The sequence below is a fragment of the Henckelia pumila genome, chromosome 4 (genome assembly GCF_033568475.1).
Source record: "Henckelia pumila isolate YLH828 chromosome 4, ASM3356847v2, whole genome shotgun sequence".
Classification (NCBI taxonomy): domain Eukaryota; kingdom Viridiplantae; phylum Streptophyta; class Magnoliopsida; order Lamiales; family Gesneriaceae; genus Henckelia; species Henckelia pumila.
In genome coordinates, this window is record NC_133123.1 from 200,241,630 (window position 1) to 200,258,370 (window position 16,741).

The following is a 16,741-nucleotide window of genomic DNA, read 5'->3' on the forward strand; positions in this document are numbered from 1 at the left end:
ATTTAAAAAGAACAACTAATTTGATTAGTTCGTAATTGGGGAAACATATTTCACTGAAACATCCATGAAAAAGAGCATTTCTCAAATTCGAACATTACATTGTAGTCAAATATGTGGCATAATTGTTTACCACAAAAGCAGTTGGTTTTGGAAGAACATAAGACAACACAAAATGCCTAGAGTACACTAGAACCACATATCAAGTTCAAATATCACAACTGTTGGTTCCACAAATGCCTCAAACCAAGTTCAATCCAGCAATGCTTCCGCTCGAACGTGTATGTTGTCTTGAGGGCAATTCCATGCTCGAACCCCCTTCCAATAATCGCTTTCTCCTGCATATGTGTAGCGCAAATAGATTAATTTTTTAATAAAGTCTATTACAAAATTTTACTAATAACAAAAAAATGGAAACACAAATTTTTGAAGCAATTACAGCTACTATATAGGTTCTTTGCAACTGCGTCTGTTGTGTCCTCTCATATGACAAAGACCACATGTTGACATACGTGTATTAACTTGAGATGGTATCCTCTTCGTCTTCCTACGGCCGGGCTGACTATGCATACAAGGAGCTTGGATTATATCGGATTCATCAACACATGACTCACTCGTGTCAAAGGTTGGGATTTGGTTAATAATTCCTTTGTAAGCCACACGATACATCTCGATTTTGAAATACCTGTCACAAAAATCATATAATGACAACGATTTCAACTCAATGGCAGAGCAGGCATGCTTGCATGGAAGCTTATTGATCTGCCAAGATCTACATGAACAAGTTCTATCCGCTAAATCTACGGCAAATGACTTTTCACCATCAACAACCTCAAACTTCCAATTACACAAACGATGCACTCTTAATGTTCTTGATTCGATATATACGCTTGCAACAAACTTTTCTTTTCTTGGACTTAATTCCTTATTCATGGATAAAGTTGATTCAAGCCTTAGGTGCATCATGCTCATTATCTGCACGCGTATGTGATCCACCATACCAACAATAGGCAGATGACGAGCTGGCCTAACCCAACTATTCCAACACTCGGTAATATTATTATTTATAACACCCCATTTGTTACCAACAAACAACGCATTCGCCCAACTCTGTGGATCAGAATTTAGAATAAACCCTCTAGCAAGTGGCATTGACTCGAATATACTGTTTATATGTTGTTCATATTCTTGGAAGGACGAAGCATACGCAGCTTTCTTGAATACCGAAGACCAATATTTTTTGTTATGTCTGGGATAACTTCTCAACACCTAAAATGAAGAAAAACAATTTACATTCAGCTTAAAATAATAAAATAGTATGAAAATTTTACAGTACAATTGGTCAAGGATACGTAATTTAGAATTTACCTATTTCACAAAATTATCCACTAAATGTCTCAAACAATAAGCATGGCCACTCCCATGAAATAGTTGATTCACTGCCTTGATAATACTAGGATGTCTGTCCGAAAAAAATGTGAACTCGTCGAATGCAATGCATTGATGGAAAAGGAGCACACTTCTCAAATGATAACAAAACCAATCCCAGTTCACATCATTCTCAGCATCTACTACGTCATATGCAATTGTGAAAAGATCATCGTTTGCATCTTTTGACACAGCAACTAAGATACATCCTTTATACTTATTCTTTATATGAGTACCATCCAAAAAAATCAATGGCCTACAACCACTAACAAAACCAACAGCACATGCATGAAAACAAATGAACAACCTTCTGAATTTTTTGTTCAAAGGATCAATCTCACACTCAACAATACTATCGAGATTAGTCTTTTTAACAGCACTACAGTACCATCGTAATCTATCATAACATCCTTCATCTGTGCCATGAATATCATGCATCGCCAACTCTTTACCCTTCCAAACTTTGCGGTATTCTAACTCTACCCCAAATTCTCTTTGCAAGTCCTGCTGCATTGTACAAGGACAATAAGAGGGCTCTCCTATCAATTTTTCTTTCACGACATTTGCTATCCAATACGCATCAGCTCTAGGATGCCCTCTACTACGTAGATTGTTCTCACCACAACTATGCTTCGACATACATTTTCTGATGCCAAAAATATTGTCTGATTTATGTTTCGAACCATAAATTCTCCATTGACAGCTCTTCTCAGTAAAAATGACAATAACCTTCTCACTGTCATTTTTAACATACACAAATGAACGTCTGGTAGCAACAGAATAGTTTTTCAAACATTTCCTAAATTCAGCAGCACCCTCGAATGTTTATCCTACACCACGAATGCAATTAACCTAGGCATCTATGGTATTGGAGCAAGGGGCCTTTTCAACCTCGTTATCACTCCTCGACTGCGTGTCTTCCTCATCAACCCTTACCAGTTTAATATACAATTAAGAATATGAAAAAGAACAACAACTACAAGAAAAAATATAAAATATCTGCCAGATTTTTATTTGTTTCAAATAAATAACGAATTGATAATATGTAAGAACCAATCTACAATATTTAACCTTTAGTTTTTAATTTCTTAAACATGGTACTAAAATATTGTCAAAACAGAAGTACGAAATTGTGTTTAATAATAAATAAATATAATATTTTACCTCCCATCATTCAAGTTGCCGAGGTGTTCGGTTTTTTTCTCTGCCCTCAATTCAATTGTCGTAAGCTTTACACACATATGAAGATGAATCATATTAAGGACATCATCATCATCGTTCAAAGACATAAACATCTTATGCAATGGAGCTACGTAGTGAAAAATAATGGATTCCGGAGATATTTCTGCACATTTTTTGCCTAGACTCATAAAAATATCCATCAAGCTACAACCACTGAAGATTGAGATGACAAACAATTAATTCTTGTATTTGCAGCAACCCAAAAACGAAAGATTGCAAGGACCACTTCTAGATTCCATTATCAAACTACAAAAATCAGGCACACAATAACAAATTCAATAACAATTACAGTAGGATTTAAAACTAAAACCATTATATTAGGAATTAAGACATTACAATAAAGAACAATGAGAAATACCAGCTAATCTATCACAAAATTCTATAAAATGATCTGCATTCCCAGTAACAGACATATAAAATGGATATTGTAAGCAAATTTGTAAAATTATCGCAATGCCCCAAATTAAACGCAACCTCTAAAATCATGACAAAATCTCAAACAATTCCATAAATCATGGATTTCGGAGATATTTCTGCACATTTTTTGCCCAGACTCACAAAAACATCCATCAAGCTACAACCTCTAAAAATTTAGATGACAAATTTCTTTTTTTATTTACAGCAACCTAAAAACGTAACATTGCTTAATCATTTTCATATTCCATTCTCAAACTACATAAAACAGGCTAAAAAATCAAAACATGATACACTCATTCATAACACATTACACACAGACAAATACTACACGATAACAACTTCAAGAACAATTACAGTACGTTTTAAAACTAACATCATTATATTAGGAATTAAAATATTATAATCGAGAACAATAACAAATACCAGCTAATCTATCACAAAATTTCACAAAATGAACTGCATTCCCAGTAACAGACGTGTAAAATTGATATTGTAAGCAAATCTGTAAAATTATCGCAATGCCACAAATTAAACGCAACCTCTAAAATCATAATAAAATCTCAAACAATTTCATCGATTCAACATTTTAAATACGAACACAATACATCAATTTGGGACAATCTAATGTTCGCCCACGATTTATAATATTTCAAATCGAAATTAAAACCTTCAAATCTAGGAAAAATTGACTATGAGCACTAAGCACAAAGATTGACGGTTTTTTTCAGTCAACGCAGATCTACAAAGAAACCCAAGGCGATGAAAGGAAAGTACAGATCGTTCATTAATCCGATCTACAAAGAAAAAGGAGGGAAATTACCGATCGTTCTTACTCTGATCGTTCTTCTTTACCTTTTTGTTTATTTTTTTTCTTTTATTTTCAAATAAGAGTAGTGGGTATTGTGGGGTTATCAAAGAAATTGAGGGTAGTTTGGTCAATTGGTTACAAATAGGGAGCTCAAACATATTGCAGGCATTTGTCAGGGAACTAGAACACAAATTCTCTTACACAGGGACTGAAAAATCATTTGAGTTTGCTAATGGGGATTTATCGAGACTTTCCCCTTTTTTTATTGGTTTGTAAATATTTTTCAAGTGAAAACAAGATCATGATGCTTCATCTCCAAACATGAGGTATTGCCTATACTGGTAATCACAAACTGAATACTAATCAATCAATTCAAAAATATTAGGATTATGAATTCATGAAGTTAAATTATATTTATTATATACATTGACGGTTACCTTGGCATGCAGATAATATACCGCATCACACAAGTTCTCAATCAAATGCAGATGAAATTGATCGCTGATATCCGACCATACTATCAGAGTCGGTCGTGATTAGATATAATTTTGAGAAATAATTTTATTTACTTTATAGTTGCATATTGAATTAGGAAAAATTCATTTATTTTATATTAATTAGCAATTGAATAATTATTTATTAACGATATATATTGTTTTATGAATTGAAATATTAATATGAATAATTTTTATTGTTTAATGTATGAGAATTTATATTTCTGATAATTTTATTGGGGAACAGTGTGAGTGACAAAAAAAATAAAAACATTAATGAATATAAATTGGATTTTAATAATTTAAAAAAGCTCAATTTTAATTTCCATTTTTGTTATAAATTGATCTGAAAAATCGTATCAAACGTAGTTTAAAATCGTTCTTAAATCCATAGCTTTAGAAGTGGCCAGAAAACACTCCCATATCAAGACATGTAGGAGAAATTGAAAATCGTTTTAGCACCGTACACGCTCGAGAGTGGTTTGAAACCACTCCTACATTTCTTCTTATAAGTTTTTTTAAAACGCTTCTTTATCCGTAAAATATAAGCATAGTTTAAAACCGTTCTTAATTTTTTGACATCAATATCATTTTAAAATCGCTTTTATATCCATGAAGTTTAGGACAGTTTACAATCGTTCTTAAACCTAGCTAACAACTTTCCAAGCGGTTTGAACCGCTCTTATATTCATACTTACAGACGCGGTTTAAATCCGTTGCATTTGCACAATGTGTAAGATCGGCTTCAAACCATGTCTATAAAGAAAAATATGAGCGGTTTTCTAATTTTCACCATCGGTTAAAAAAAACGCTTTTATAAGATATAGGTAGTACTGTTAGATGGGACGGGCCGGCCGGCCCGCGGCCCGTGGCCCAATTGGGTTGGTCCGTTTAGGCCTGCCTCCAAACGGGCCATAAAAATCCTAACCCGCCCCGCCACGGGTTGTGGGTTAGGTGAGTCAACCCGCCAAAATTTTAAAATAAATAAAAATAAATAAAAAATTCAAAAAACAAAATTAGTGTTTGAAATTGAAAAAAAAAATATTAACAATGTTACACAATAAAAAATAATAAATATAACAATCAAACAATCATATAAAATGTGTTCACTATTATATTTTAGATAAAAAATCACTTTTTAAAATAATATAAATATATATTTAAAAATATGTCAAATACTAGTTTTAAAATTTTAAAATCAAATTATTAAAAAAATGTTTTTATACACATAATTTTTAAAAAAAATTAAAATTTTTATTTTTTTTAAAAATAGGCGGGCCGTCTCGTCCCGCCCTGCCTCAACCCGCGGCCCGTTTGGGTTGGCCCGTTTAGGCCCGCCTCCAAACTGGCCAGTAAAAGCCTAGCCCAACCCGAAAAGTTTTACTGATGGGGAGGGCTGGCCCGACGGGCCTGACCCGTTTTGACGGCTCTAGATATAGGGACGATGATAAGTAGAATGATTTGATAACCGATGGTAAAAACTTAAGAGCGGTTGAAAATCGCTCTTAAAAGTAGAAAAAATTGTTTCTAAAAGTTTTTTTTTGTAGTGTGTGTGTGATAAACTAAAAGTAATTGACACATGTAATTGTTTATGGATGTTCGAAGATTTTAAAGACTCATACATCAATCTTTCTTCCACTTTGAAACTATTCATTCTAAAAAACTTGAACTATTAAAATCAGTTTACAACAGCCCACTCCAAGACTATGACTTACACACACTAGCTTATCCCAGAACTTGTATTAGCCCGTCTCCAATATAAGTTAATCAAGCGTATAATGATGACTAACCGGCTAAAACATGATTTAAAGATCAAATTAGGGCTTGAAAAGGTTTTGGTCTCGGGAAGTTCGGACGCTCCGAACAAGTTCGAAAGCTCTGTGAGGATCAGATGCTCCGAAGGGGGATCGGACGGTCCGATCTCATCGTTAGATTGGACGGTCCGATCATATTTCGACAGCAGTGACGTCACAAGCCAAAACACATGTTCGGACGTGGTTGTTGGGAGAGTTCAGACGGTCCGATCTCAGGGTTCGGACGGTCCAAACTCTATCTATAAATAGAGGGCCGAGGGCTTCATTTCAAGTGCACCTTCCAAAATCCTCTCTCTCGTTCTTAGCTCTTTTTAAGGGTTTATAGGTGTCGTATTAGAAAGCCGGAAGTGGAGGAGCGCTTCGAAGGCTTTTGCGGAGCTGTGCCTAAGTTTTGAGGTAATCGTCATCAAAAGGCTGACTACGGACGCAAATATAAATTTGGATTCTTATAGATATTAGGGAGTATGAGATAGCTTAGTTAAGGCTTTTTAAGAGATATGGTAATTATTGCTTATAGGATTGGACTGTGAGTACCTGGACTGCTAGGGTGCTCAGGGTTTCTTCTTAGAGATTCATACGTATTATCCGAGATACCAAGTCGAATATACATGTATTGTGTTTGCATGTTTTATGTGACATTATTGTGTGCATTGATATTATGCGGCATGCATGTACAAGTTGAGCTTTATGTCTTGTTTTGCATAGCCTGTAGTTGGGGTTGCTCAGCCCCATATTTTAGTGGATGGTTTTTCATGGACTTGGAACCGATTATATCCACTGATTTATGGTATGGGAGCCACCTCCTGATGCGACGGTTCAGCGCGCTACATACCAAGGCACCTTGAGTGAGCATTTTTCTTGATAGGTTTTTTAGTACCATTCATATTGCATGTGCATGCATGATATATGTATATTCATACTTTTTTTCTGAGCGTTATGCTCATGTCCAAGTGTTTTGTGTTGGACACCCTATTCCTTGGGGCAAGATTGAGGTTGGACGGACCCGAAGGCAGCGGTCGTTGAGCTGCAGTGGTTGCGTGACGAGCCTTCCTCTGTGCAGGTTCTTATAAAGGACTTTTTAAGTTCTTTTCGATGGGTTGTATAATATTTTAATTGACCCGGTTGTTCTGCCGGTGTATGTTGTATTTGGACTTTAAGTTTTTGCTGGATTTATTTTAATTCCGTTTTAAGATTTATTTGCATGCTTAATCTATGATTAATTAGTGACTCCGGGTTGGGTCACTACATTTATTGATATTAGAGAATGCATTGAATTTGGGAATATAGTAAATCGATTTTTTGAGGTTTATAAGTTCTGACAATTTTGACAGATGGATGGGCGAGACAATGAAAGTCATGGAAGCGTCGGTGGTCGCTGGGGAGATAACGAGGGTCGAGAACCACGGCGGATACATCATCGTCATAGAGAAGAGATATATATATATATATATATATATATATATATATATATATATATATATATATATATATTTTTTCTCATGTTCGTGTAGACGGCTCGAAAACCTTTGAAGGGAGGGGAGACTCTGAACGTGGCTAAAAACTGGTTGGAAGAAATGGAAACTTGCTTTGAAGTGTACCATTGCATCGATGAGCAAAAGATGAAGGCTGTGAAATACCTTTTGCATGGGAATGCCCGTAAGTGGTGGAAAACTACTTCCACACCGATCATCACAACAAGAGGCCTTGTTTCTTGGGCAGAATTCCGTGCAACATTCCAGGAATTATAATTTCCTGTCGCTCTATGCCAGACAAATACTAATGAGTTGATGAATCTGAGGCAGGGTAGTATGTTGATTGAAGAGTATCAACTGAAGGTCTTTGAACTTTTACCTTACTGTCCTTATGTTGCCAACATCTCGGAGGCCAAGTAAGATCTTTTTCTGCAAGGGCTCAATCCGGAGATCTATTTGCTGGTGTTCACAACGATGATCCAACGTCGTATGAAGTGTTGGTGAACCATTGCCGCCAGGCGAATAATACTCTCAAGAGGAACCGTAGCTTTTTTCCTCTTTCCGACCAGGAAATTATTTAGGATCCAAGGCACAATGCTTCAAGAATAAAGGTGTATCTTCTTTTTATTTTTGATCCGGTTCAAGGGGTGTTCATCACTTTGAGAAGAAGGGACAGGGACCGTGTTCTTATTGTGGAGGTCATCATCTGACGGAGAAATGCCGCAAGTCAGAAGCTTGTTTCCGATGTGGCGAGATTGGTCATATGAAGAGAGATTGTCCACAGGTGATCGTAGGATCAGCGTCTGGATCTAGTTCTCATCCTTTCATTCTGCAGAGGACACAAGGGAAGTCTATTGGGAGCACCCATCAGAGACCACGTGTACCTGAATAGGTGTTTCCGCTGAGTCAGGATCAGATTCAGCAGGAGAATGAGGACGTTATAGCAGGTAAATTTATTTTATGTGGAATTCCTACATTTGTTCTCATCGACACGGGCACATCGCATTCTTTCATATCAGCAAGATTTCCTAAGAGATATAGGTTTCCGTACATAACTCTAAACTTAGTGTTATCTGTGTCTACTCCGACTGGTCATTAGGATTTGGCCATGCATTTAGTCTTGGGGTGTACGTTAGAGTTTAAGGGTTCTGAGATATTAGCCAACCTTATGATATTAGAGATGTAGGGTTTTGACTGTATTTTGGGTATTGATCTTCTGACATCTTATAGATCTATGGTGGATTGTTATCAGAAGATTGTACAGTTTTGTCTGGTTGGTGGCGATAGTTGGTTCCTCTATGGTAAGGGAGCGCGACCTCTTATTCCTCTAGTCTCAAAATTGAGGGACGGTCAGGCTTTAGAGGCAGGTGGGGAAGAGTACCTTATCCATGTGATTGATATGTCTGTAGATAGCAGACTTATAGAGGAGTTACCCATAGTTTGTGAGTATCTGGATGTATTTTCAAACAAGATTCCAGGATTTACTCCTATCCGAGAGGTTGAGTTCGGGATTGAACTTGTACCAGGGACGATACCAATTTCTCGAGCGCATTATCACCTTGGGGAGCACCAGTTGTGTTCGTCAATAAGAAAATGGTTCCATGCGTCTCTGCATCGAATACAAACAATTAAATCGTGCGATAGTTAAGAACAAATATCATTTGCCAAGGACTGATGATTTGTTTGATCACCTTCAGGGTATCGCCGTGTACTCCAAGATTGATTTGCGTTCAGGGTATCATCAGTTGCGTATTTGAGATACGGATATCTCAAAGACAACATTTTGTACTCGTTATGGTCACTATGAGTTTTTAGTGATGTCTTTTGGGTTAACGAATGCGCCTGCGGTGTTCATGGATTTGATGAACAGGGTATTCGGCGATTACCTAGACAAGTTTTTCATTGTCTTCATTGACGACATTTTAGTCTATTTGCGGAGTGTTAGAACATGCGCAACACTTTAGAATTGTACTGCAGATTTTCCGTGAGGGGCAGTTATATGTCAAATTTAGCAAGCACAAATTTTGGATTGACAGAGTGGTATTTCTTGGTCATGTTATCTCTCGAAAAGGAGTGTCTGTTGATCCAAGTAAGACTGAAGATATCTTGAATTAGTCACTTCCGATGACAGCTTCAGAACTTCATAGTTTTTTGGGATTGACAATATATTATCGGAAATTTATCTAGAATTTCTCGCGAATTGCTAGATCATTGACACAACTGACAAGGAAAGATGTTCCTTTTGTCTGGTCAAGCGAGTGCAAGCAGAACTTTGACATGTTGAAGGGCCGACTGGCTATTGCACCTGTTCTTGCATTGCCGTCAGGATCCGGGGGTTATGCGGTTTTTACTGATGCATCTATTCAAGGGTTAGGCTGTGTGTTGACACAGAATGGGCATGTGATTGCCTATGCTTATAGTCAATTGAAGACCCACGAAGGGAATTACCCATTGCACGATTTGTAGCTTGCAGCAATCATGTTTACACTGAAGATTTGACGTCATTATTTGTATGGTGAGAGGTTCGAGATCTTTTCGGACCACAAAAGTTTGAAATATCTATTCACTCAGTCGGAGCTGAACATGAGACATCATCTATGGTTAGATCTTCTCAAGGATTATGATTGTGAGATCAAGTATAATCCCGGTACTTCTAAGTCATGGAGAAACCACTCAGAATTCTTGACATGAAGGACAAAGTGCTTCAGAATAAATGCATTCCTCTGGTCATGGTTCAATGGTAGCGACGAGACACCGAGGAGGAGACTTGAGAGCTCGAGAGTCGTATGCGTTCTGAACATCCGAAGTTGTTTTGATTATATATTATTTTCGTATTTAAGTTGTATTGTAACTGCAGTATTGCAATAAGATGTGTTCAGCTTTGTGTTTTCGATGCCTTAGTCCTGATTTTGAGGACGAATCTCTTAAGTGGGGCAAAATATAGTAATCCGTCTCCAATATAAGTTAATCAAGCATATAATGATGATTAACGGGCTAAAACAGGATTTAAGGATCAAAGTAGGGCTCGGAAAAGGTTCTGGTCTCGAGAAGTTCGGATGCTCCAAATAATTTTGGAGGCTAGTTCGGAGGCTCTGTGAGGATCGGACGCTCCGAAGGGGGATCAGACGGTCCAATCTCATCCGGATAAGTGGATGAGGATTTGATTTGACAGGAGCTCAGATTGGACGCTCCGAAGGTTAGATTGGATGGTCCGATCATATTTCATCAGCAATGACATCACAAGCCAAGACACGTGTTTGGACGTGGTTGCTGGGGGAGTTCGGACGGTCCGATCCCAGGATTCAGACGGTCCAAACTTTGTCTATAAATAGAGGGCCGAGGGCTTCATTTCAAGTGCACCTTCCAAAATCCTCTCTCTCGTTCTTAGATCCTTTTAAGGGCATGATTGATATGAATGAATGAAATAAGATATGAATGGAATCAATATTGAAATGGAATAAAGATGTGAATGGAATGATATTTCATATTCCATATCTATGATCGGTATCTTAGGGAATTGAAAATGGAATGGAATGACTAGCATTAATTTGATTCCATTCTTATGATTGGCAATGCAAAATAAATGGTAGGAATTGAATGAAATTTTTTGTAACGAAACAATTACCCTTTGTTTATAAAATAAAGTACAATTACATCAATAAATTCATTAACTTCTTGTCAAAATAAATTCATTAACTTGATTTCCATTTTTTTAATTTTTTAATAAATACGTAATCAGAGATATTTTCTAAAACATATGAATAAATTATACTTAATTGTAAATAATAACCCCCTTATTTAATTAAAGTTAAAATCTTCAATAATAACAAAATTAACAAAATTAATTTTTTTAATCGTGAGATTAATTAGTGAGGTTAATTTAGGACAATCTTGTCACATAAAAATAAATGGAAATTAGAAGGAATGGAATGGTGATTCCCACCTTGTAGGAAAAGGAATCACTATTCCCATGAAATTGGAATGAGCATTCCCATGGGAATGAACATTCTTATTCCCATGGGCATACCAAACACATAAAATGGAATGATCTTGGGATTGCTCATTCCATTCTTACCTCATTACTGCATATCAATCATGTCCTAATGGTTTATAGGCGTCATATTGGAAAGACGGAAGTGGCGGAGTTCTTCGGAGGCTTTCGCGGAGCTGTGCCTAAGTTTTGAGGTAATTGTCATCAAAGGGCTTACTACGGATGCATGTATAACTTTAGATCCCTGTAAAGATTAGGGAGTATGAGATAACTTAGTTAAGGCTTTTTAAGTGATATGGTAATTATTGCTTGTAGGTGAAAGTTTTAGTCATAACCAAATAACCGCATAAACTCACAATCTCCGCAACTCACGTTTCAAAACACCCTTATCCAAGTTCAATTCACACATTCATAGATCATAAGGAATTTTCAAGGTAGCATAGGATCAAATATAGGATATTAAATCAAAAACACTAATAATTAGGTAAATGCAACGAATAAAAGTGTGTGCGTGTTTAGATCAAAATTTATAATCATTAAAAGTATCAATCAACAGTCCATAGGCTAAATTCTCGCAACTCTTCTCCACTAGTATATTGGGCAACTGAGACTCGGTCAATAGGACTTAATCAGCTTATAATGTAAGGCCTAGCTCACGGCTACAAATGAAGGATAAGAATTCAAACTAAGGAGTAATTCATATTTATCAAACTCTAATTACGACTCCTTTTTCATTCATCACACTCTTTTTTTTTCACTTCATTGATTTTTTCAACTTTTTCACAACTTCTTTCACAACTCTTTTTTTCTATTCTTTCATTTTTTTTTCACTACTACCTTTTTTTTTTTTTTTTCTCTTCAATTCATCCACCACACCATTCCATTTTCACAAATATCAACTGGGAGCATAAAGTATTTTAGCATTCAAATTACTCCCTTAAAGGTAGAAAATAGTGTTTAGGCTATTCAGGTAGTCAATGTAGGACCTTGAAATAATGACGAATGGGGGTTTATCACACGTTTACACGCATGCCATTCGATTTTCAATAAAACTCAAACAAGGTACTAGGGATATAATGTATTAATAGATAGCTTGAAAGGCTCAAACACATTCAGAAAAAATGCCTAAATCATCCCTAATCACAGTTATGTCCGTATTTTGCCTCGAAAAGTGTCCGAACTAGTTCTAGACAAGTCTCAATCCACAATCAAATCATACAAATTTTAATCAGTGCAGAAAAGATAATCATCAGCAGTTAACGATGATTTTCAACAAGAAATTTAGATTTTTCTATACCTCAAAGTACTAATATACGTGTAAGCTCAAATGAGCAACTAAGGATAAATTTTTTCATCAATAAAATTCAGGCCCAAAAATTCCAAACAATGCCTCAATCATATCTATGTCTGTATGTTTCAAAATTCAGATTCAAGTTTTAATCACAGAGTATATAGGAAATTGTTCATCTAATTGGTTCCATTTTTTCAAAATATTTGTCAGATAGGTAAACAGTCATGGATTTCAGTTATAGCACAAAACAAAAATTTTTCATCATTGGCCATGCATTCCATTTATTTCTTGACTCAATTCAATTCAACTAACACTCCTAAACTCACTCCTAAACTCAAACAAAAATTTTATCTATGAAGCACAAAATAAAACTCAACTACTCAATTATCAACCAACCAACTAATTCAACTAACAACAAGAGCAGACACTGATTCACCCCCCCAAACTTAATATAATCATTGTCCCTAATGATTAAAAACAAGAAAACAAACAAGGGACTCATACCTTCGACACCGAGCATCAGGACTCGGCGTCATCATCATCATCGCCATGAAAATAACTAGCATCAGGAACACCATTGTGAAGGAGGTGATAAGCAACAACCACAGCCATTCTATTCTGAAAAGAGAACATGCACATGGTTAAGGCACAAAAGTGAAACCCAAAACAATCGAGAAGCATGTTATCTCGAATTGTATTGTCATTTGTATGCTCAAAGGCGCAAGGATGTTGCATGTTTGTAAGCTCGTGTGAGTGTTGCTGTCATGCGAGGGCTGCTGCAATGGTGCGATTTCTCTTGGATTGCTCTGTGGTGTTGCGCGATAGCGCATAGGAAGTAGCGCACTTGAGCTGCACGTTTTGCTGGTGTGGGATGCGCTATCGCGCAGGTAGTTTTGCTGTTAGCGCATGACTTGCGCTTTTTTTGATCGCGCGATTGCGCAGGAAGTCGCGTACTTGTTTGGCGCGATTGCGCTTTGGGGCTGCGCTGCTGAGTAGTGCGTTTGCGCTTGATTTAGCGCTGTTGAGGAGGCTCGTTAGCGCTTGGTGCTGCACAAGTGGTGAGCGCGATAGCGCAAGGAGTAGCACAGATGAGCAGCGCGTTAGCGCATGGTTGTGCACTTAAGGAAGCGTAGAGGCGAGGCGGGCGCGGGAGAGTCACGAGAGCGCGCGCACAAGGTTCTGCCCAAACGTCTAAAATCCTGAAAAAAAAATTAAAATAAAATTTCAACAAATTTATCAAATCAGGCCTCCAAAATTCCCAATAAAAATTCAAAAATCATAAATTAACTACTGAAAAAAATAAAATTAAAGCAGAAATTGAATAAAAAAAACAAAAAGAAATAAAAATAAAATAAAACAAAAATTTTGGGTTGCCTCCCAAAAAGCGCTTGGTTTAGAGTCGTCAGCCCGACTTTCACCGGTGTTAAGTCTTTCCTTTTTCTTTCACACGCCAAATAAATTCCACGAACCGCCTTTTAAATTTCTCTTTTTTTTTCGTGGACTTATTCTTTGGTAATTTTGGCGCTCTCTCCTTTAATAAATCAACCGCAAAATTAGCTCTTTGACAGCTCTCCAACTTCATAACCGGTTCAATTGAGTATAAGTCTTCGACGGGTGAATTAGATGTCTTCATGAATAAGTTGAAAATCACTCTCTCGCCTTCCACACCCATCGACAACGCACCCTTCTTCACCTCTATCTTGGCATCGGCAGTGGTCAAGAAAGGTCTCCCCAATATCAGGGGCATATTTGCATCCTCCTCCATATCTAACACAACAAAATCCGCAGAAAAAATAAATTTATCTACTTTTACCAGAACATCTTTAATGATTCCAAGCGGATATGTGATAGATCTATCAGCCAACTGCAACGCGATCATTGTGGGCTTCACTTCACCAAGTCCTAAACTCATGAACACAGATAAAGGCATTAGATTAATGCTAGCTCCTAAATCGCAGAGTGCATTATTAAAATAAGAAGAACCAATTGTGCAAGGAATAGTAAAACTCCCTGGATCCTTAAGCTTTTGTGGCATCTTATTTTGTAGCACAACACTGCACTCTTCCGTTAAATTCACCACCTCGTTCTCTAGCATTCTCCACTTCTTGGACATCATCTCCTTGATGAACTTCGCATAGTTCGGCATTTGCTCCAAAACATCAGAAAAGGGGATGTTGATGTGAATTTCTTGAAAATCTCCAAAAATTTGGAGAACTGCTCATCTAAAGATTTCTTCTTGAACATTTGCGGGTAGGGGAGTGGAGGCTTGTACATCGGTTTCGGCTCAGTTTCAGACTCCTTCTCCTCGACTTTTTCCTCAAATTTCTTCTCTTCAACAACAGGTTCTTGGACTCCAACTTCTTTTCCACTCCTCAACTCTATGGCATTGCACTGCTCCTTGGGATTTACCTCAGTGTTGCTCGGAAACTGGCCTCTATTATTATCCTTCAGTGCGTTCGCCAACTGCCCGATGCTAGTCTCCATGGATTGCAACACCGCGCCCATGTTGGCCATGTGCGTCTCCAAGCTGTCGAGGCGAGACTCAGTTCTCGCCATCCTCTTACCTGATTCCTGCACAAAGGTACTAACCACATCCTCCAAAGACAACTTACCATCACCCTTATTAGTATTGTTAGAATATGAAAAATTTTCATTATTCCGCAAACTAGGGTGATAAGCATTAGGAACCGTATTACCTCTGTAAGCTCCATAACCTCGGTAGCCATTAGGATTGATATAATTAACTTCCTCTGGGGCATGTGATCCTTCAAATCCAGTTGAATCTGTAACATAAATCTTATTCAAGGAAGCTACCTGTGTAGTCAGTGCAGATAATTGAGCAGTGATGGATGTGAGAGGATCCACTGCATACACTCCAGCTGGCTTCTTGACTCCCATACACTCAGATGGCCATTGGAAACTATTGACCGTCATCTGCTCCAGCATATCATAGGCCTGCACATGGTCCTTAGCAAAAATGGTGCCTCCAGCAGCAGATTCAACATTCATCCTTGTAGGCGCATTCAGTCCGTTGTAAAACCACTCGATCTGTTCCCAATCTGCAAAATTGTGGTTAGGACAATGTCTTAATAATTCTTTATACCTTTATCACGCCTCATAGAGCTGTTCAGAATCCATCTGCCTGAAGGTGCTGATTTCGATCTTCAGTTGGGTGGTTTTGGCAGGTGGAAAATATTTCGCAAGAAATTTTTCTGCCATCCCCTCCCAAGTAGTGATGCTCCCTAAAGGCAGTGACTACAACCAACTTCTTGCTTGATCCCTGAGAGAAAACGGAAACAAGCGTAAACGAATAATATCCTCAGACACACCATTAATTTTTACCGTATCAGTTATCTCCAAGAAAGTGCGTAGGTGTAGGTGAGGATCAGAAGTGACACTCCCATTAAATTGGTTCTGTTGAACCATGTTGATCAAAGCCGGCTTCAGTTCAAAATTGTTGGCATTGATAGTTCCTCGAACGATTCCAGAATAGTGAGCCTGGATCGTCGGCCTGAAGTGATCTCTAATTGACACCAGAGGAGCTTGTTGTGCTTCTTCTTCAGCCATGTTATTAATTTTTTCTCTTCTCGCTCTTCTCAAAGCACGTGCAGTGCACTCGATCTCCGGATCAAAAAGTAGAGAATTCGCATTTTGAGATCGTCACATAAACTGCAATTAAAAATAAGAAGAAATTAATTAGTAACTAAAAATAAAATAAATAAAACTCTAAATTAAAATCTAGACTAATTGGTAACAAGACTAAAAAATAATAAAAATTTACTCCCCG

At 37.3% G+C, this 16,741-nt stretch overlaps 1 protein-coding gene across 1 annotated transcript; it reads right to left on the reverse strand.

The window, feature by feature from the left end:
• Positions 1 to 212: 212 nt before the first annotated feature.
• Positions 213 to 2,064, reverse strand: LOC140862597 (uncharacterized). The gene is made up of 3 exons (XM_073265630.1): positions 1,375 to 2,064; positions 520 to 1,266; positions 213 to 335 (listed from the first exon to the last, which is right to left on the reverse strand). The coding sequence occupies exons 1-3, from the start codon at positions 2,062 to 2,064 to the stop codon at positions 213 to 215; spliced, it is 1,560 nt and encodes a 519-aa protein (XP_073121731.1).
• Between the last annotated feature and the right edge of the window lie 14,677 nt (positions 2,065 to 16,741).